The sequence below is a fragment of the Pteropus medius genome, unplaced genomic scaffold (genome assembly GCF_902729225.1).
Source record: "Pteropus medius unplaced genomic scaffold, Ma_sr-lr_union100, whole genome shotgun sequence".
In the NCBI taxonomy this organism is placed as follows: domain Eukaryota; kingdom Metazoa; phylum Chordata; class Mammalia; order Chiroptera; family Pteropodidae; genus Pteropus; species Pteropus medius.
The window spans coordinates 260682-282816 of record NW_024345872.1 but is presented as its reverse complement, the minus strand read 5'-3'; the positions used below and the strand labels follow the sequence as shown (position 1 = coordinate 282816).

The window sequence follows — 22135 nt, the reverse complement described above, 5'->3', positions numbered from 1 at the left end:
GCACATTCTAATCATCTTTCAATGCTCAGTTCAGGCTTATTTCTCCATGAAGCCTTTCTGGACCTCTTAATAATCACTCTAGGAGGTAGCACGGTAGAGTGCAAAGTGCACAACACAGGTTTAGCCTGAGCACCTACAAACCATGTAACTCTGAACAAGTCCTTTAACCGGTTTGAACCTGTTTCCTCATATGTTAAATAGAGTCCTTGTGAGAAATAAATATAACATATATACATTACCTGGCATATAGTGGGTACTCTATAAATGCTAATATTAATTCCCTTCCCATTTCTTAGAACTCTGGAACAATTGCAATTTAGCAATTATCCTGAATTGCCTTGTGATTTTCCTTTTTCACAATTCTGGCTCTAGTATCGCCATAACTTTTTAGGCATTTATGCCTTCTATTTCTAACTGCAAGTTTCCTGAAGGTCAGGAATGTACCCTGGCTATTTCTGCATTCCCTGCAGCATATAGTATAATATTTGACAGAGAAAAGGGCTCAATAAAAATCTGTGTAGTGACTAGTGTGATCATGCTGGATTCAAGGAGAATATAAGACCCTCAGAGATCAATCTTAAAATAAAGGTAGTAACTAGACATATTCTAAGGTAGTCCTTATAATTTGGTTTCAACCAGGAACCCCATTTACTTCTCAACCTTCCATTATCCTCACACACTGCATTCATCTGATCAGAAATGCACTGGCCTTTATAGGTTAAAGCACAATTTTCCCCAAATCAATTATTCAGAAAGCTAAGGACTGGTTTTTTGTTTGTTTGTTTTTGCTATGGATTATTTTGAAACCAAGCTCTTTATGTTTTAAGTACCCTCAGGAAAGCAAAAGGGCAGTGTGTTCCTAGTTCAGGCCCCAAATCCAAACTATAACTTTTTTAAATAGCTCAATTTGCCAGTCATAGAAATAACTTTTCTAGATCAATTAGCACATTTCAATGTGCTTATTAGAAAAGAGTGAGATTCTCAAGCATATTTGCATTGGTGACAGCAAAGTTTCCCAAGCAATACACATGGGTACCAGGTGTGCCAGCGACTAAGCTGTATCCCAAAAACACTGAGGTGATTGCGGGTGGTAGATAGTTACCCCAATAATGAAGAAAATCATTACTAACTTCTTCCACTGAATCTGAAGGTTCAAAACATTCAAAAGAGCCACATAACAGAGAAAAAGTACTGGGCAGAAGAGGATGGGTGGTAAAGGAGGGGAAAAAGAACTTACATAAGAGATCAACATGGATACACAAAAATAGAAAATTTTGATAATGAGATACCAACATACTTGAGGCTTTGGGCCTTTTAGAAGAAAGGAGCTTGATGAAATAAAAATCATTATCATTCTTCTTCTTATTATTCTAGAAGACAAATGGCTACAAACACAACTATAGGCCAGGCTAGAGTCTTTGGTCTGGGAAGTGGGCTGATATAGTGTCTTTAAGTTTCTTTTCTGTTTCCAATCTCCCTTGCTCAGAACACTGCATTCAGAAGAAACTCTCATGGGCCTTAGAAGGCAAAAGGCACAAAGCTAGGGGATGCGGCTTGGGCATAGTGCCTCATTCTGAGGGCCAAATAAGATTAGTAATTGAAAAGCTAATATGTAATCAGGTTCCACAGGCATCATAGTTAGCTTCTACCTCTTGGCTTTCACTTTCCAGAAGGTAGTTTAGCCTGGAATAGATGATATTCTTTACAAAGTCACAGGAATAGATAAGGAATCTGGTATCACCATCAAGCCAAAAAGCTACTGGCTATAACAAGGAGCTTACAAACTAGGCAGCACATATATTTCCAAGACCTGGACTATTGTCAGCTTGGGAGGGGGTAATCTTAACATGAGATCCATGGATGGGCTTGTAGGGAGAGGGGTGGGAGGTGGCAGTCTGTGTGTCCCTAGTAAAATTGTAAGCAAAATTATGTTTCTGTATTTTTTTAGAAATAGCTGCTATGATTCTCTTCAGCTTCTTAAAGAAGACTATGACCTAACTCTTAGATGGAGGGAGGCTAAGAAGCATCTCCAGCACCTTGACTCACTAGCATTCAAACTCCCCCAAAATTTCAGTCAGACAACACAGAAAGAGCTGTGAAGTCTGTGTCAGGAGACCTGGGTTCTAGAGGCACCCATACTGGCATCTTAAGCAAGTCATTTTATCTTCCTAAATTCCCCCTCTAGAAGTTAAAATTAGACCAGACAAGCTTTCAGCTCTCTACTAATCTAATAATCAACAGTTCCATAATGGATTTCTCCTCTTTCCCTTTAAGAAGCAAAAGAAAAATTGCCCTGCAGTATTTCATCTGAAGCCAAAAAGAGACCTTCTCCAGAATTCTTGCTGCAAAGAGCACTTACTTGTAACATAGGCCATTGTAATACACGTTCCTTCTTCTAAGGTGTCAGCTTCGAAGATGGTGAACCAGGAGGAACTGAGACCTGGGCATTCTCTAGCTGGTCTGCAAACCCTGGTGCCAATGAGTCACAGGACAGAGTACAGCACATGGAAATTCACTGATGACCCCCAATCCTTTAGCTGACTATGCCAACTTCCTACAATCCTCTCTCTGTCTTTATATATGTGAGTGTATGTTCGTCTGTGTTACTGGCATACACACTAATTAGTTCATTTTATTTTCCTTGCTTCCTCATTACTGCTAATGAGCAACAACAAAAAAAAAAGGTTTAAAAATATAAAGGGCCAAGAAGGAAGGGCAAAAGAAAAATCAAAAGCTGGCTTCCTGCCTAATTGGATCATCAGGCTTAAGAAGGAGTTGCCTATCTGCCTATGTCTCATTTTAAGTCAATCTGAGCTCAACTAAGGACTTGCAAAATAAAAGTCCTTAAGGCCAGCTGTAGCCCAGGAGGGGTCCCAACCATTTAAAATAACCAGAGCAAAGCTAACTGGCATGACACATGCCCACCACTGTAAGGTTTCTCAGCTTCATTTTAGAAAAAGAGCACCAAGATTATTTATCAGAGTGACTGGAATCACTAGTTAAGAGAAAGCTCATCAGAGAAATTTCAGTGTTAAGGAACGTTACTTGAACATTCTTGATAAGCTGGTTGGCTATAGCATGACATTTATTTGGAAAGTATTATGTGTTATAATAAATATAATAGCAAATCTGCCATGACACAGAAGAAAAGGAGAGGGAAAAGGGATGGAAGGGAGTGGACTGAAGGAGGGAGGGAAGAAAGAGAAAGAGGGGAGGAGAGAGAAACATTGTCCTCTGAATATAGTAGTAAAGCTGTTAAGGGCTGACTTGTGTCTTCCCACTCCCCAGCCCCCAATTTAATATGTTGAAGCCATAATCCCTGATACCTAGAATGTGACTATTTGGAGATAGGGTCTTTAAAGAGGTAATTAAGTTCAAATGAGGCCATAGGGGTGGACCCTAATCCAATCTGACAGACATAAGAAGAGTAAATTTGAACACACATAGACACCAGAAATATATGTACACAGAGAAAAGACCATATGAAGAGGCAGCAAGAGGGTGGCAATCTGCAAACCAAGGACAGAGGCTACAGAAGATCCAATCCTGCTGGCACCTTGATCTTGGGGATAATAACACTACCTTGCCTCATAAGCGTATTGTGAGGATTAAATAAATTAGTCCATGGAAAGCACTTAGAACAGTACCAGGCACATAGTAAGCACTAGCTGCTGTTGCCACTGGTGCTGATGTCAAAAGGGCTAAGAAACATCAGCAGGCCCAGTCAAGTTATACTTTGATTTAATGAAAACTTCACCACCAGCTTTCTGACTTCAGGTATGTGAAATGGACTTTTTGGGACCTTTGCTTTCAAGCTTGAGCAATGGGAATCATCATATCCGTTTGCGCTCAGTGGTTCTGCAAGGACTATTTGGCTTTTTTCGGGGAAAAGGTACCATTAAGAAGGGAGATAAAGGTGACCTGTTTGGAGGAACCACAGCCACCTTGATGATGGCAGAGACTGTTTTGCCAAAGTTGTGAGCTGGAAGCATTCAAAATCAAAATGGGCTAACCGTATGAGCCCAGGGGGAAATTTTACGGTATGCCGCTCCTTCCTGGAATTTAATAGGGCTGCTAAAAAATGGAGAAAGAGAAGTATTCTCTCTGCCTGACCTCTCAATCTCCCCAAAAAAATAACAGGGTGACTAGAGAGATCGAATAAGATAGCATTGGATCCACTTCCGTGTCTTAGCACAGTGGTCCCCAACCTTTTTGGCACCAGAGACCAGTACTATGAGAATCTAATGCCTGATGATCTGAGGTGAAGCTGAGGCGGGGAGCAGCTGCAAATACAGGTGAAGCTTTGCTCACTAGCCCACCGCTCACCTCCTGCGGTGCAGTCTGGTTCCTAACAGGCCACAGATCGGTACCGGTCCATGGACCAGGGGTTGGGGACCCCTGCCTTAGCAGGTTACCTCCACAGGCAGGGAATAACTTTGGCTCCAACACTGTTCCAGATCCCTGAGCCAGTAAGAAATTTGCTTCCTTAGTTTGATTTGTTTGATTAACACCATTCTTCGGTATTATCTCTTATAGTTCTAGACCAAGGGACGAGTTCTGATGCTAGAGTTCACCATGTGAAGTCAAGCAAATCATATAGTATGGGGGAAATGGAGAAGGGAAGGCAAAGATACCTACATTAGCAGCCTGCGCCTGCTAACAGAGGGACACAGAACTTAAGGTGCCAGGCTTATTATGACTGAGTTGATACAGTTAAGTCCTCACTTAACATCATCGATAGGTTCTGCAACTGTAAGTGGAATGATATATAAAGAAACCAATTTTACCATAAGCTAATTGATATAAACAGAGTTCCATTCTGACAGCATCTCATGACAAAAAAAAAAAAAAAACAGTATTCAAGGACCTGTCACTGCCCTCCTTCACCCTGGTGTTCCCCTCTTTAGGGGGATGCATGGTCTATCTATGAAGTGCTTTGTGCTCTTAGGAAGAAAGAAGCTAGGCCATATAAGACACATGAGGACCCTATTAAAATTCAGATTCTGATGCAGTAGGTCTGAGGTGAGGCCTGAAATTCTACATTTCTAACAAGCAGCACCCACTTAATGCTGATTCTCTGACCATACTTTGAGTTACACACTTGGAGTAACTTTGAATTTTGAGCAACTAGGACACTGATTCTCCAAGACTGGTCTGAGGACCTAGGTATCAACCCAGATTCTCTTAATCAAACCTTCTGGGGATGGGGTCTGGCAAGTCTCATTTTAAGCCATTCCCTCAGGTGCTGCTGTGGACATTAAGTTTCAGGACCATTGCACATAATCAATGTTTCTCAACTGCAGTTCCGTGTTAGAAGAAACTTTTAAAAATACTATGCCCTAGGTACATCACAGGTCAAGAACTCAGACCATCCAAGGGTAGTACCAGGACATCAGTGTTTTGTTTTGTTTTGTTTTGTTTTGTTCATCAACTTGTTTTTTAAAGTACCCCTAGGTGAGCCTAGAGCATACGGATGGGTCAAAATTACTGCTTTAGGTGAATTTTTAAAAAAATTCTATTATGTATAATATGCACCTAGAAATGTATGACAATCATAAGGATATACATGACTATTTATGGGGAGGAAGTGACTAAATCCTCAGGAAGAGTAAAATGTAGCTGTGGGTGTAGTATCTGAAGGCATGGGCTCTGCTCCTAACTCTGCCACTTAGAATTTGTGTGACTCCCTGAACGTGTTTCTTCCTCTGTTAACAAGAAGCCATAATATTTGTCCTATTTACCTCACATAACTGTTATTTGAAAAAAAACTTGTAAACTATAAAATGTTATCCAAAGAAGAAGAATTATCATTTTGAGGTTTCAAGTACGATCTTAATGCATGAGACAAATTTAAATTATGAAAACAGAAAGCAGAAGAAAGGATTTTACCAGTGATTTCTTTCCTCAAGCTTTTCTTTCTAACATGCCTTGCTAATCCTTCTGTAGTCCCACATGTAGGAATCTGAGGACAGGGCCCTGCCATCCAGCCCTGTAGCTCCTGCTTCCCTCTATGCTGGTTTATCAGTCAGTCTCCTGTCACAGTGGGATTCTACCTGCTAGCCACAGGGGAGCAGTGTGTGGCCCAGACTGCCCTGTGGGTTTAGATGAATGAAGACTAATTCTAATTCTTGCCCAAGGGAGTCCCTGGCAAAGCAGACAGGCTTTGAGGTTCCCCAGAAGATTATGGTGGTCCAATGTGATTGAGTCCACATTACAGCCCCTTAAAAACACCTCGAAGCTTCTGTCTAATGGGTGGGGCTCCCAGACACCCTTCTCTCCACCAAACCTATCCTAGGGCTTCGGTAGGCTTTTTTGGTCTGTCCTGGTTCTGGCCTAAACTGTTATTGCACTCTCAAAGTTCCACAAAATACTTCCACCCCCTTCACACTCCACTGCCGCCAAACAGGGCTGCAACAAACCTCAACAATAAATACACTTGACCCTTGAACAACATGGGGGTTAGCGATGCCGACTCCCGTGCAGTCAAAAATCCACGTGTAACTTTTCACTCTCTCAAAACTTAACTACGAACAGAGTTACTGATAACATAAACCATTAATTGATACATATTTTATATGTTACATGTATTATATGTTGCATTCTTAAAGATATTATTAAGAAAATCATAAGAGAAAATACATTTACAGTACAATGTATATTTATTGAAAAAACAAATGCATATAATTGGACCTTTATGGTTCAAGCCTGTGTTGTTCAAAGGTAAACTATATAGATATTTTAATACTCACATGGGCACATAAGCTAAGGATGAGGACAAGCACTAGATAAAAACTAGTAAGCAAATGCTGTTCTGTATGTTGCTGGTACGTTTCTAGAAGAGGCTACTTACCAACCGGGTATTTACCACAGGAAACAGCAAGGCCAGAAGAGCTCCATTCAACATGTGCATCTGCAGCCTGGAAAGGAAAAAAGATAAAGTCTAAGTGACACTCAGACTCTGATGGAAAGGCAGACAAAAATGTGTCAGGTTATTCCATGCCATATGGGAGAGCACGTAAACAAGTGGCTCTCTGTGTAAAACAGCACGCTAGTTGGCACACACACATAATAAAAAGCTGCATATTTTGTATTAACTGAAACGTTCTGAAGAGCACCACCACTGCCTAAAGTCCCCCAAACACATCTAGAACACACTTTGGTTACAACACTTCATTACATAATGAGCTCTGAGATCCCTCAACATCCACTCAGTCTCAATCAATGACTTCAACTCTTCAGCTCAAGGGGCATTAGAAAAGGTGAACTGCAGTGGCTAAGTGACCTATCTCTTATAACATGGCTGCTTATTTACACAGCCATACCCAGTCATTTCCCCCAAACAGTGACCTGGCCATAAATAGGCTAGTACAACCCAGGAAGCCAACTGCAGTGTTTTTGAAAACTCTTCTTCATTTTCTTAGATATGCCTTCAGGGGCTGCTGTGGAAGGTGGGAGAGCAGAAGTGGTAACCTTCCAAGCTTCTTTTGATCTATTTTACATATTGGGCTCTATGACTAAAGAGCAAAAACAAAAAAAAAAAAGGAAGAACAGTAAGGAGAGGGGGAGGAGGAAGGAAGAGGAAGAGAAGAAAGCCACTACATCATCGCCTAGTGACACTGTTTCCCAATATTAGACTTGTTAAAACTTGCACGCTAGAACTCCTTTATAAGGATAACCAGGTCAGAAACAAACTCTACGTGTAAGGGCTCTGAAGATGGATTTAAGCAGCTTTCTTTATCATTAAAGGAAAATGGCCCTTTACTACTAAGAGAGAAGCAAAGAAAGACAGTCTCTCCTCTCTCCTGAAGAAAAGCTGATTTGATGGGTCATGCACAACTACTGCTGAGTCAAGTACAAACACTGCTAAGTCAACATGTCTCGCACACCTCAAGTTTCAGACATAGCATCTCCATGGTGCCAGGATTTCTCCTATGGCCCCCGAAAAGAAAGCAACCCACACCTTGAGAACCCCTAGGACTTTAGCTCCTCTCTTGGAGCTCATAGACATGTGAACAAGACTATAAGAACTTACAAGACCCAAGGGAACATCACAGAAGCCCCAAGTCTGTTTTTCATTTTTCCCAGTGTATTTCTTACTGCCGCTCTTGTTACCAATGCCATGATGACGGTGATCCTGTGGACTTAATATATTCTAGGCAAGTATCTAATTAATTGCTTCACATAAACTCTCCCGCTTAAATTTTGCAGCAATCTTATGAGCTAGATACATTTATGTTTACTATTTTGTTGATGAGGAAACCAGGTTCAAAGAACCAAAGTGACCTAATCAATGCCACACTTAAGATAGTAGAACCAAGATTCAAATGCAGGTTTACCCAACTTCGGACCCCAAACTCTAATATCCCTCTCACTGTTTTATATCAGAGCCTCCCTCTCACCCTCCCTTGTCCTCAGGTGGAGAATCATAGATGCCTCTTTTTCTTTCATTTTAGCTTTAGGGTCTCTCTACTGACAACTTCATACCCTGCCTTAGGCTTAATCTGCTTTCAGGGGATGACCAAGGAGAGAATGCTATTAGGTCACAGCAGGCCATCACAGTCCTACAGTTTAACAGGACTGCCTTGATCCATTAAATGGAGAAGGCACACCAATGCAATGACACTCCTACCTCCCTAGACTGGCCAGGTTACCATGCTTTTACAATAGGGTCATTCAAAGAGACACTCCGTGCTCTGAGAAACTGAAAACTCTGGCTGAAGCCTCAGTGCCTAGAGCAGGGGCCACTGACAGCCATTCCAGGTAAAGTAGAGTCTAGCCTAACTCTGTCCCTAGGCCCTCCTATGTGACAGCTACAGCATAAACATTCTGGATAATGCACTCAGCATAAAAGATTGTGGTGACAGGCTTTGCCATTCGCCTTAAAAAAATGCTGGCACTACACAAGGCCAATTAGAAATTAGGGAACCAAAAGTTAAATCTTGAGGATGATGGAATTGATCCCAAGGTCCCATGGAAGGCCAAAGATAAGAAAGAAGAAAGAAAGAAAAGAAAAGAAAGAAAAGAAAAGAAAAGAAAGAAAAGAAAGAAAGAAAGAAAGAAAGAAAGAAAGAAAGAAAGAAAGAAAGAAAGAAAAGAAAAGAAAGAAAGAAAGAAAGAAAGAAGAAAGAAAGAAAGAAAAGAAAAGAAGAAAGAAAGAAAAAGAAAAGAAAGAAAGAAAGAAAAGGAAAAGGAAGAAAGAAAGAAAGAAAAGAAAAGACAAGAAAGAAAGAAAGAAAGAAAAACATCAAAATTCAAAATGATTGATAAACTTCTTAGATAAAGGCAAGCTTTGTTCTGGGTCTTCAAAATTCAGTTTCATAAGCTACATATATGCCAAAGTATAAAATATACATAAGATATTAAAAGGTCTTGCATATCAATAATTACAAAATATCTAACATGTACTGAGCATTTCTACATGCCAATCACTGGGCTAAGTATTCAAATGCATCATCTCATTTAATCATCACAATTTTATTATAATCATCATCTTCTTCAATTTCATAGCTGAGAAAACCAAAGCACTGAGTGATTAAGTGACTTGTCCAAGATCACAGATAGTAAGTGGCAGAGGGAGAAGTCACACTCAGGTCTCGCCAAGTTTCAAGCCTACGTTTTTGTCTCTGTATCTTGCTTTAAATACATAACGTGAACATTTCACATGTTCCGTGTGTGTGTGTGTGTGTGTGTTTGCGCACACGCGCACATGTCTATCAAACTGCAGGCCAGGTAGGAAAAGATTCCGAGATGTTGGATGGACAGGGAGGGTCATGCCTAAAGGCAATAGAACCCCTTGCGTGTTGTGTGGCAAAACTATCCCAATTACACAGCTGCACTGCCCTCTAAAGAAAGAGGGCACAGCACATCAGGTAAGCAACTGACCCTATTAGAGGCAAATGCTTTTGATTGCACTTTATACTCACCTCCAGCCTGCCACCCAGATTTCTATTGGGTACAGAAAATGGTTAATGGGTCACTAGAAAGTCCTGGGAGAGTTCCTTCATCTGTACAATGGGGACAATAATAGTACTAACTCAAAATATTGTTTTAAGGAATCAATATATATAAAGTGTTAGAAAGGTACATGGGACATAGTAAGACACAAATACATGTTTCTTAAATAAATGAAAAGCTTGCCTAGAAGCCTCAAGGTTAAAAAGAGAAGAAGGAAGGGGAAAAAGGAAATTATGTGAAAAAGCTGAACTGCTTAAAAATTTCAAAGTATGAGAAAGAGGCCCAGAGAAAGTAAAAGGACAGACCGAAGGCCAGAACCTTAACAGATGGATTCCTGTTCAGTTAGTCATACTTATAAACCTTCTTGTTGGCTGAAAGTCTTGGCCATTATCATTGTCACAAATATTTTGTCAGTGTTTCTGTTTTTGGACAGGATATTATACTAAATTATCTTAGTTGGTAACAACCTGGGGCAATATGGCAAGTGTCATGGGTTTGATTCTCCTCCAGGTTAGCTAATTTTATTAAATTTAGTTCCACAAACATTAACCAATACATTACTGTGTATCTAACATTTTTCCTGGTGCCATAGAAAAAAAGGAGATCAGTATAAATAAGACATAGTATTTGCCTTCAAGAAGCTAACAATCTTACCGGGAAGTTAAGAAATTAAATAACTAGAGGAAATGTAGTATAATATAATGGTTAAGAATTTACAGTTCGGAATCAAACCTACATTCAAATCTCAGCTCTACCACTTATTGGCTGTAACTCTGGACAAGTCACTTAAAATATGTATGTGTATCAATTTCCTTGATCTTAAAACTGGTCAAATAACAGTACCTAGCTGAAATGGTTGTTGAGAGAATTTAATGAGATATGACCACATGAAGTGATCAACATAGTACCTAGGGCTTAGTAAATACTCAATACATGATCGCTGTCATTATCCTTAATAAAGCAATGTTAATAAATATCACATTATTATACATATAAACAAATGAAGGTATTAAAAACTTCACAAGATGACTTATATTTCAATTTAGTACTTGATTACTGCCAAGAATCAAAAGATATGGAACAGATGACAAGTTCAATGAGTGTCTTGAAAGGCAAATTCATAGAGAAGAATTCTAAAAGAAAATTATATAATATTTTGAACTGGACAAAAATTAAAATACAATGTATCAAAATGTGCGAGATGCTTACAACATGAAATTCTTATATTAGTAAAAAAAAAAGAATGATATCAAATCAGTAATACAAGCTTCCACCTTAACAGGAAGACCAAAATAAACCCAAAGCAAACAGAAGGAATGAGATAATAATGGGCAGAAATCAATAAAATTAAAAACAAAAACAATAGAGAATATTGATAAAACCAAAAGCTTGTCTTTGGAAAAAAAATCAATATAATTGATAAAAGTCTAGGCAGTGAATAACATGGATAAAAAGAGAGAAGAAAAATTTACCAATATTAGGAAGGAAAGAAGGGATATCACTATAGACTCCCTGGAATTAAAGAGATAATAATGGGGATACTATGAAAAGTTCTGTGCACATAAATTTGATGAGTTAGATAAAATGAATGATTTTCTCTAAAACCACGAATTACGAAAACTCATGCAAGATGAAATAGATAAGCTCAACAGTCCTGTTATAGAAATAGAATTGGCACTTAAAATCTTCTGAATAAGAAATTCCCCGACCTAGATGGTTATATTGACCAACTCTACCAAGTATTTATACAATGTTGTCAAAAAAAGAGAAGGAAACGTTTCTCTACATATTTTATGAGTCTATTATTACCCAGATACAAAAACTATACAAAGAATGTACCAGAAAGAAGGAGGAGGTGGTGAAGGAGAAGAAGGACGAAGAGAAATAAAACTAAGACTAAGTTAATATTCCTCATTAATACAGACACAAAAATGCTCAACAAAATGTTAGAAAATCTAATGCAGCGATATAAAAATAATAAGTACTCCATGACCAAGTGGGGTTTGCCCTGGTAATAAAAGGTTGACTCGATATTTGAAATTTGATTAATAAAATCGACCAAATTAACAGTGTAAAGAATATAAAGTACAAGAGCAGAAGGAAGGAAATAATAAAGATCAGAGCAGAAATGAAAAAAAATAGAGTCTAGAAAAACAATACAAAAGATCAATGAAACCGAGAGCTATTTCTTTGAAAAGATAAAAAAAATTGATAAACCGTTAACAAGACTCAAGAAAAAAAGAGGACTCAAATAAATAAAATCAGAAATGAAAGAGAAGTAACTACGGACTCCACAGAAATAAAAAGGATCTTAAGAAAATACTATGAGCAATTATATGCCAATAAATTGGACAATCTGGAAGAAATGGACACATTCCTAGAAATATACAATCTCCCAAGACTGAGTCAAGAAGAAACAGAAAATCTGAACCGACCAATTACCACCAACAAAGTGGAATCAGTAATCAAAAAACTTCCAAAAAACAAAAGTCCTTGACCAGATGGATTGATAGGCGAACATTACCAAACATTCAAAGAAGAATTAACACTCATTCTTCTCGTACTATTCCAAAAATTTCAAAGAAAGAAGGCTCTCTAACTCTTTTTGAGGTCACTGTTACCACGATACCAAAACCAGACAAAGATTGTAAAAAAACAAAACAAAACAAAACAAAACAAAAACCTACAGGCTGATATCCCTGATAAACATTGATGTAAAAATCCTTAAGAAAATATTATCAAACTGAATTCAGCAATACATTAAAAATATCATATCATACACCATGATCAAGTTGGATTTATTCCTGGGATGCAAGGTTGGTACAATATCTGCAAATCAATTAATGTGATGCACCACATTAACAAACTGAAAGGTAAAAATCATATGATCATATCAATAGATGCAGAAAAAGCATTTGACAAAATCCAGCATCTGTTTATGATAAAAACTCTCAGCAAAGTGGGAATAGAGGGAACATACCTCAACATAATAAAGGCCATATATGACAAACCTGCAGCTAATGTCACACTCAGTGGAAAAAACTAAAAGCCTTTTCCTTAAGATCAGGAACAAGACAAGGATGCCCTTCACCACTTCTATTCAACATAGTATTGGAAGTCCTAGCTACAGCAATCAGACCAGAAAGAGAAATAAAAGGCATCCAAATTGGGAAAAAAAAAAAAGTAAAACTGTCATCATTTGCAGATGACAGGATACTATATAGAGTGAACCCTAAAGATTCCACCAAAAATTGTCAGAACTGATCAATGAATTCTGTAAAGTAGCAGGATACAAAATTAATTTTCAGAAGTTGGTTACATTTTTATATACCAATGATGAACTATCAGAAAGAGAAATTAAGACAACAATCACATTTACAATTGCATCAAAAATAATAAAATATCTAGGAATCAAATTAAACAAGGAAGAAAAAAATCTGTTCTCGGAAAATTATAAGCCATTGAAAAACGAAATTGAAGAGGATACAAATAAATGGAAACATACACTGTGCTCAGGGTACGAAGAATCAACATCATTAAAATAGACATACTACTCAAAGCAATCTATAGATTCAATGCAATTCCTATCGAAATATCAATGGCATTTTTCATAGAATTGGAACAAATAATCCCAAAGCTTATATGGAATCATAAAATGCCTTGAATAGCCAAAGCAATCTTGAGAAAGAACAAAGTTGGAGGTATCATGCTACCCGTTATCAAACTACACTACAAGGCTACAGTAATCAAAACAACATGGTACTGGCATAAAAACAGACATACAGACCGATGGAACAGAATAGAAAGCCTAGAAATCAACTTATCCCTATAGGGTCAATTAATCTATGACAAAAGATGCAAATCTGTGTAATGGGGTAAAGACAGTCTCTTCAACAAATGGTGTTGGGAAAACTAGACAGATACATGCAAAAAAATGAAACTGGACCACCTTCTTACACTGTATACGATAGTCTCGAAATGGATTAAATGCTTAAATTTAAGGCCTGAAACCATAAAAATTCTAGAAGAAAACGTAAGCAGTAAACTCCAATATTGTTATTAGTAATTTTTCTTCTGGTATATCTCCTCAAACAAGGGTAACAAAAAATAAATAAATAAAAAATAAACAAATGGGACTACATCAAACTAAAAAGTTTTTGCACAGCAAAGGAAACCATCAACAAAAGACAACTGACTGAATGGGAAAAGATATTCACCTATGATACATCTGACAAAGGGCTAATATTTAAAATTTATAAATAACTCATACAACTCAACGACAACAAAAACAATCCAATTAAAAAATGGGAAGACTTGAATAGGTATTTCTCCAAAGAGAACATACAGATAGATTTACGAAAAGATGCTCAAAGTCACTAATCAAAAGAAATGCAAATCAAAACCATAATAAGGTATTATCTCACACCTGTCTGATTGGCATCATCAATAAATCCAAAAAAAAAATGTTAGTGAGAATGCGGAGAAAAGGGAACTCTCATACATTGTTGGTGGGACTGCAAATTAGTACAGCTACTATGGAAAACAGTCTGGAGGTTTCTCAAAAAATTAAAAATGGATATACCTTTTGACCCAGTAATTGCACTTGTGTGTATTAATCCAAAGAAATCCATAACAATAATTTGCAAAGATCTATGCACCTCAATATTCATGGTAGCACAATTTACAATAGCCACAATATGGAAGTAACCTAAATGCCCATCAACAGACAATTGGATAAAGAAGTTATGGTTCATAAGTACAATGGAATATTACTCAGCCATTAAAAACATGAAATCCTACCATTTGCAATGACATGGATGGTCCTAGAGGTTATTATGCTGAGTGAAATAAGTCAGACAGAGAAAGATAAATACCGTATGATTTCATTTATATGCAGAATCTAAGGAACAAAAAGAACAAACTAAACAAAAACAGACTCACAGATACAAAGAACAAACTGGTGATTGCCAGAGGGGAGGGGGGTTGTGAGGCTGCGTGAAAAGGTGAGGGGATAAAGAAGTACAAATTAGTAGTTACAGAACAGTCACAGGGATGTAGAGTACAGCATGGGGAATATAGTCAATATTATTGTAATAGCTATGTGTAGTACCAGATGAGTGCTAGAGTAATTGGGCAGATCACTTCATAAATTACATAAATGTCTAAAAAAATAATTAAAAAGTACATGATCATATTCAACATCTATTCATAATACATGTCAAAAAGTACACGTCAAAATTCAACATCTATTCACGATAAAAAAAAAATACCAACAAACTGGAAAAAGTAGGGAATTTCCTCAACCTGATAAAGGGCATCTAATAAATACTGCATGTCCAACATCATACTTAATGATAAAAGACTGAATGCCCCCACTATTAACATCAGGAACAAAACAAGGGTGCCTGCTCTCAGCCCTCCAATTGAACATGATACTGGTAGTCTTAGCCAGTGCAATAAGGCAACAAAAATAATAAAGTTTAGAAAAGAAGAAATAAAACTGTCTGTACTTATAAAAAACATGATTATATGTGTAGAAAATCTCAAGGAATCTATGAATCAGATCCTAGAACTAACACATGATTTTAGCAAGGTTGCAGGATTGCAAGGTCAACACACAAACATAACATTTGTATATAATGTAAGTGTAAAATCGGAAACCAAATTTTAATAAATAATACTTACAATATATGCTCCCAACTGAAATACATATATATATATAAATCTTACGAAATATGTACAGAATCTGTATGCTGAGAAATGAAAAAGTTTGATAAAATAAATCATAGAAGACCTCAATAAATAGAAAGACATACTGTAACATTCAAGGACTGACTGAAAGTCTCAACACAGGAAAGATGTCGACTCTCACCAAAATGATGCATAGATTCAATGCAGTTATGATAAAAATTCCAGCAGGATATTTTGTAGATAAAGGTCAAATGACTCTAAAATGTACATGGAAGGGCAAGGAAAAGAGGAGAGCTAAAATAAATTTTTAAAAAAAGGAAAATGAAGAAATTGTCCTACTTAATTATAAGACTTACTATGTAAAATTATAGCAATTAAAACAATGTAATACTGGCCAAGAAAAGACATATTGATCAATGAAAAAGAATAGTCCAAAAATAACCAACACTGATATAAGTCATTTGATTTTTCACAGTAGTGCAAAAGCAATTCAGTGGAAAATATACAGCCCTCTCAATGAATGGTATTAGAGAAATTGTACATTATATATAGTATAATGCACTTAACCTAAACCTCATGACTTACATAAAAGCTGTCATAAATCTAAATAGAATATTTAAATTATAAAGCTTTTGGAAAAGAAAACATGGGAGAAAGTGTGCGTGACCTTTAGTTAGGCAAATATTTCTTAAACATGACACCAAAAACAATACAGCAGGTCCTTGAATAATGTCATTTCATTGTAATGTTGCTGAGATGCTGTAGAAACTTAACTCTTGTTTACTCAATTAGCCTATGGTAAAACTGATTTCATTATATGTTATTTCACTTAAAGTTGCAGAGCCTATTGATAATAAGTGAGGACTTACTGTACATTTTTCAAATGATAAATTGAACTTAATCAGAATTTTAAAATTTTGTTATATGAGAGATAGTTTGAAGAAAATGAAAAGACAAATTACAGAATAGGGTAAAATATTTGCAAATCATGTATCCAAAAAAAATGAATTTTATCCAGAATATATAATTAATACACTCAAAAGTAAGAAAACAACCCAACAGACTCCTCATCAAAAAAAAAAAAAAGATATAAGATGGCAAATAAGCCCATGGGCAGATGTTCCATACTATTAGGGAAATGCAAATTAAAACCATAATAAGATACACCTCCTCACCTATTAGAATCAATAAAATAAAAATATTAATAATAGCAAATGTTGCAGAAACTGTGTAGAAATTGGAACTCTCACAATACATTGTTGGCAGAAATATAAAAACAATTTGGAAAAAAAATGGCAGTTTCTTCTAAAATGTGTTAAAAGTTTTAAAAAATATAAATATTCTTATTATATAACCCAATGATCTTGCTCCTGGATATTTACACTACTGAGATGAAAACTAAGGTTTACACAAAAACTTTTACACAGATGTCCAGAGCAACTCCATTCATAGTAGTCAAGTCTGGAATAAGCCTATATGGCCCTCAGTGGGTGAATGGATAAACAAATTGTGGTACATATCATGGAAAGCCACTTGGTAACAAAAAGTGAATGAACAATTGATATATGTAACAACTTGAATGAATCTCAAAGGCTTTATGCTGAGTGAACAAAGCCAGATTCAACAGGTTGCATACTGTAGAGTTCCATTTATTTGGCATTCCCTAAACAACAAAACTACAGTGAAGGACAATTAATTAGTGGTTGCCAGGGCATAGGGATGGAGGAGAGTGTCACTCGAAAGAAACAGCATAAAGAGTTTTTACAAGTGATGGAACTATACCCTGAATTTGGTGATAGTTACAGTAATCTATGCATGTGTTAAAACTCAGAAGAGAAAATTTTGAGAAAATGGCAGTTTAGAAGAACTAGGAATCTGTCTCCCTACAAAGACAATTACATGGGCAGAATCTATCTCATGTAACTATCTGGAACCCTGGTATCTATTGAAGGCTTGTAACTTCCAGGGGAAGGCTTGGATAGTAAATTGTGGTTAATATCAGTCAATTTTAGCTCTTAGCTCAGCAGCAGCTACCCATTTCCCACCTCCTAGCCAAGTGGCAGGCAGCTGTGAACATGATCCTGGAGCAGTTTATATACAGTTTGTGGAGGCCAGACTGGACAATAGAATCCTGTCCTCTAAAAATTGGGAATCTGTGCTCTGACTGCTCCTTCTGATCACAGAAGCTACAGGCACAGAAGAAGGCAGTCATTGTTGCACACACGCCCAATTGTTAAAAGCCTCTCCCCCTCCAGATGATGTGACATCCAGGGGATTTAAAGAATCAACACATCCCCCTCTTCATTTTCCTCTTTTTCCCTTTTAAGAAGCCAGAAATTAAAGACTATGACATTCAAAATCACCTGCATATACAGGGGACATAGGAAATCACTGTCCATGCTAAAGGAAAGTCACGGGCTCAGAAAAGACCTGAGAAGACCTTAAATGTACACCTTAGGCTGATCCTTGGCTTGAAAACAGCCTACAACAATCAAAACAAAAACAAAAATAAAAACCAACAAACCCTGGGGAATGGAGAAAATCTGACTTTGAGAATTAGCACATGATTAGGTTCTAGTTATCATCAAAAATATCACTAGGCATATGAAAAACTAGGAAATTATGGCTCATTGAAAAAGAAAAATAAATAAACCAACAGAAACTGTCCTAAATAATGACCAGATGGCAGACCTACTAGACAAAGATTTTAAAACAACTGACTGAGAGATGCAGAAAAGAACTAAAGGAAGACATGGAGAAAATCAAGAAAATGATGTGTGACTAAAACGGAAATACCAATAAAGAGACAAAAAAAAAAAACCCTAAAAAGAAACAAACAAACAAACAAAAAACCTCTAGAGCTGAAAAGTACAATAACAGAAATAAAAAAATCACTAGAGGAATTCAAAGGCAGATTTGAGCAAGCACCAGAAACAATTAGTGAATTTGAAGATAGGACAATTGAAATTATTGAATCTGAGGAACAGAAAGTACAGATTGAGGAAAAGTAAATAGAGCCTAAGGGACCTGTGGGACACTGTTAAAAGGACCAACATATGCATTGTAGGAGTCCCAGAAAAAGGAAAGAGAGATTATTTGAAAAAATGACCAAAAACTTCCCAAATTTGATGGAAGACGTGAATGTAAACATACAAGAAACTTAATGAACCCCAAGTGTGATGAACCCAGACATTCACACTGCAACATATTATAAGTGAATTGTCAAAGGCCAAAGACAAAGATTCTTGAAAACAACAGAAGTGACTCATCATATACAAAGGACCCTCAATAAGGTAATCAGAAGATTTCTGATCAGGAACTTTGAAGGCCAGAAGGCAGTGGACTGACATATTCAAAATGCTTAAAGGGAAAAAACAAAACAAAACCAAAAAAACCTGACAACCAAGAATCCTATATCCAGAAAAACAGTCCTTCAAAATTGAGGGAGAAATTAAGACATTTCCAGAAAAATAAAAACTGAGAAGAGTTTAATGACTAGACCTGCCCTACAAGAAATGTTAAAGGGAGTCCTGCAGGTTAAAATGAAAGGACACTAGACAGTAACTCAAAATTCTATGAAAAAATAAAGATCTCAGTAATGATAAATACATGGCAATTATAAAAGCTAGTATTACTGTAACATAGCTTGTAATTCCATTTTTTGCTTTCTACATGATTGAAGAGATTAATACATTTTGAAAAACAATTACTAGTCTCAAAGTTAGCATTATTGTAACTTTGGTTTGCAATTCCACAATCTCTTTTTTACATAATTGAAGAGACTAATGCATTTTAAAATGATTACTTTAAGTTTGGGGGGCACGCAATATATGGAAATGTAATTTTGAGACATTAATAACTAAAAAGGGAGGAGATGAAATTAAATGAGTAGTTTCTGCATGTTATTGAAATTAAGCTAATATAAATTCAAAGTAAAATTTATAACTTTAGAATGGTAAGTATAATCCCCATGACAACCACAAAAAAGAGTTATAGAATATACACAAAAGAAAATGATAATTAAATTCTTACACTACAAAAACATCAACAAAACCCAAAAGAAGAAAGAATGTAAGAAATGAGGAACAAAAAGTTATAGAACATATAGAAAACAAGGAGGAAAACAAGGAGGAAAATGACAGAAGTTCTTCTTTATCAGTAATTACTTTAAATGTAAATGCATTAAACCCTCCATTTGAAAAACAAAGATTAAAAGAATGGATTAAAAACAAACCAAGATCCAATGATATACTGTTCATAAGAAAGACACAAATAGGTTGAAAGTGAAAGAATGGAAAAAGATATTCCACATAAATGTTAACCACAAGACAGCATGGGTGGCTATACAATATCAGACAAAATAGACTATACAGGCACACCTCAGAGATACTGTGTGTTTAGTTCCAGACCACCGCAATAAAGCAAATATCACAATAAAGTGAGTCACATGAACTTTTTGGTTTTCCAGTGCATTTAAAATTTGTTAACCCTATACCATAGTCTGTTAAGTATGAAATAGCATCTTAAAAAAATACTTTATTGCTAACAAATATTAACCATAATCTTAGCCTTCAATGAGTTCATAATGTTTTTTTGCTGGTGGAAGGTCTTGTCTCAATGTTCATGACTTCTGACTGATCAGGGTGGTGGTTGCTGAAGGCTGGAGTGACTGTGGCAATTTCTTTAAAAAAACACAAAAATGAAGTTTGCCCCATCGATTGACACTACATATCACTAATGATTTCTCTGGAGCATGCAATGCTATTTGATAGCATTTTACCCTCAGTAACACTTCCTTCGAAATTGAAATCAATTCTCTCAAATCCTGCTGCTGTTTTATCAACTAAGTTTATGTAATATTTTATTTAAATCCTTTGTTGTCATTTCAATGATCTTCACAGCATCTTCACCGGGAGAGAAGATTCCACCTCAAAAACCACTTTCTTTGCTCATCCTTAAGAAGCAACTCCTTACCTGTTAAAGTTTTATAAGACTGCAGCAATTCAATCACTTCTAATTCCAGTTCTCTTACTATTTACACCACATCTGCAGTTACTTTCTCCACTGAAGTCTTGAACCCCTCAAAGTCATCCATGCGGATTGGAATCACCTTTTTCCAAACTCTTATTAATGCTGATATTTTGACCTCTTTTCATGAATCGTGAATGTTCTTAATGGCTTTTAGAATGGTGAATCCCTTCCAGAAGGTTTTCAATTGACTTTGCCCAGATCCATCAGAGGAATCATTATCTATGGCCATTATAGACTTAAAAATGTATTTCTTAAAAAATAAGACTTGAAAGTCAAAATTACTCCTTGAGCCATAGGCTGCAGAATGGATGTTGTGTCTGCAGACATAAAAACAGCATTAATCTCACTGTACATTTTTATTAGAGTTCTTGGGTGACCAGGTGTATTGTCAGTGAGCAGCAGTATTTTGAAAGGAATCTTTTCATCTGAGCGGCAGGCCTCAACAGTGGGCTTAAAATATTCAGTTGACCATGTTGTAAACAGATATGCTTTCATCTAGCCTTCGTTATTCCATCAGTAGAGCATAGGCAGAGTAAATTTAGCATCATTATTAAGGGCCCTAGGATTTTTGGAATGGTAAATAAACATTTACTTCAATTTAAAGTCATCAGCTGCACTAGTCCCTAACAAGAGATTCGGCCTGTCCTTTGAAGCTTTAAAGCTAGGCATTGACATCTCTCTAGCTATGAAAGTCCTAGATGAAATCTTTTTCCAGTCTAAGGCTGTTTCATCTACAGTGAAAATCTGTAGCCACTTTCATTAATTATCTTAGCTAGATCTTCTGGATAACTTTCTGCAGCTTCTTTCCACAGCAGCACTTGCTGCTTCACTTTGTACTTTTATATTATAAAGATGGTTTCATCATTTAAACCTTATGAACCAAACTCTGCTAGCTTCAAACTTTTCTTCTGTAGCTTCCTTACCTCTCTCAGCCTTCAGAGACCTGAAAAGAGTTATTATAGCTTTGCTTTGGATTAGACTTTGGTTTAAGAGAATGTTGTGGTTGGTTTGATCTTCCATACAGATCAGCTTTCTCCACGTCAACAATCAGGCTATTTCGCTTTCTTACCGTTTATGTATTCACTGGAATATCATTTTTAATTTCCTTCAACAACTTTTCCTTTACATTCACAACTTGGCTTCTGACATTCCTTTCTGACATTCCTTTCGCATTAAGCTTAATCATTTACAGCTTTTGATTTAAAGTGAGAGACATGAGACTCTTCTTTTCACTTGAACACTTAAGGTCCATTGTAGAATTATTAATTGGCCTAATTTCAAAATTGTTGGGTCTCAGGGAATAGGGAGGCCTGAGGAAAGGAAGAAAGATGGGGAAATGGCCAGTCCATGAAGCAGTCAGAAAACACAGAACATTTATTGATTACGTTATCTGTTACATATGGGTGTAGTTCATGGAGCCCTATAACAATTATAATAGTAATATTAAAGATCACTGAAA

At 36.6% G+C, this 22135-nt stretch overlaps 1 protein-coding gene across 6 annotated transcripts in view; it reads right to left on the bottom strand.

Moving 5' to 3' along the window:
* TMEM164 (transmembrane protein 164) overlaps positions 1–22135 on the bottom strand; it is a 182220-nt gene that overhangs the window by 85811 nt on the left and 74274 nt on the right. For all 6 annotated transcript variants that reach the window (XM_039874742.1, XM_039874738.1, XM_039874739.1 and 3 more), the window contains exon 4: positions 6851–6917. In XM_039874742.1, the coding sequence (XP_039730676.1) occupies positions 6851–6917 (67 nt within the window). The remainder of the gene's footprint in view (positions 1–6850; positions 6918–22135) is intronic.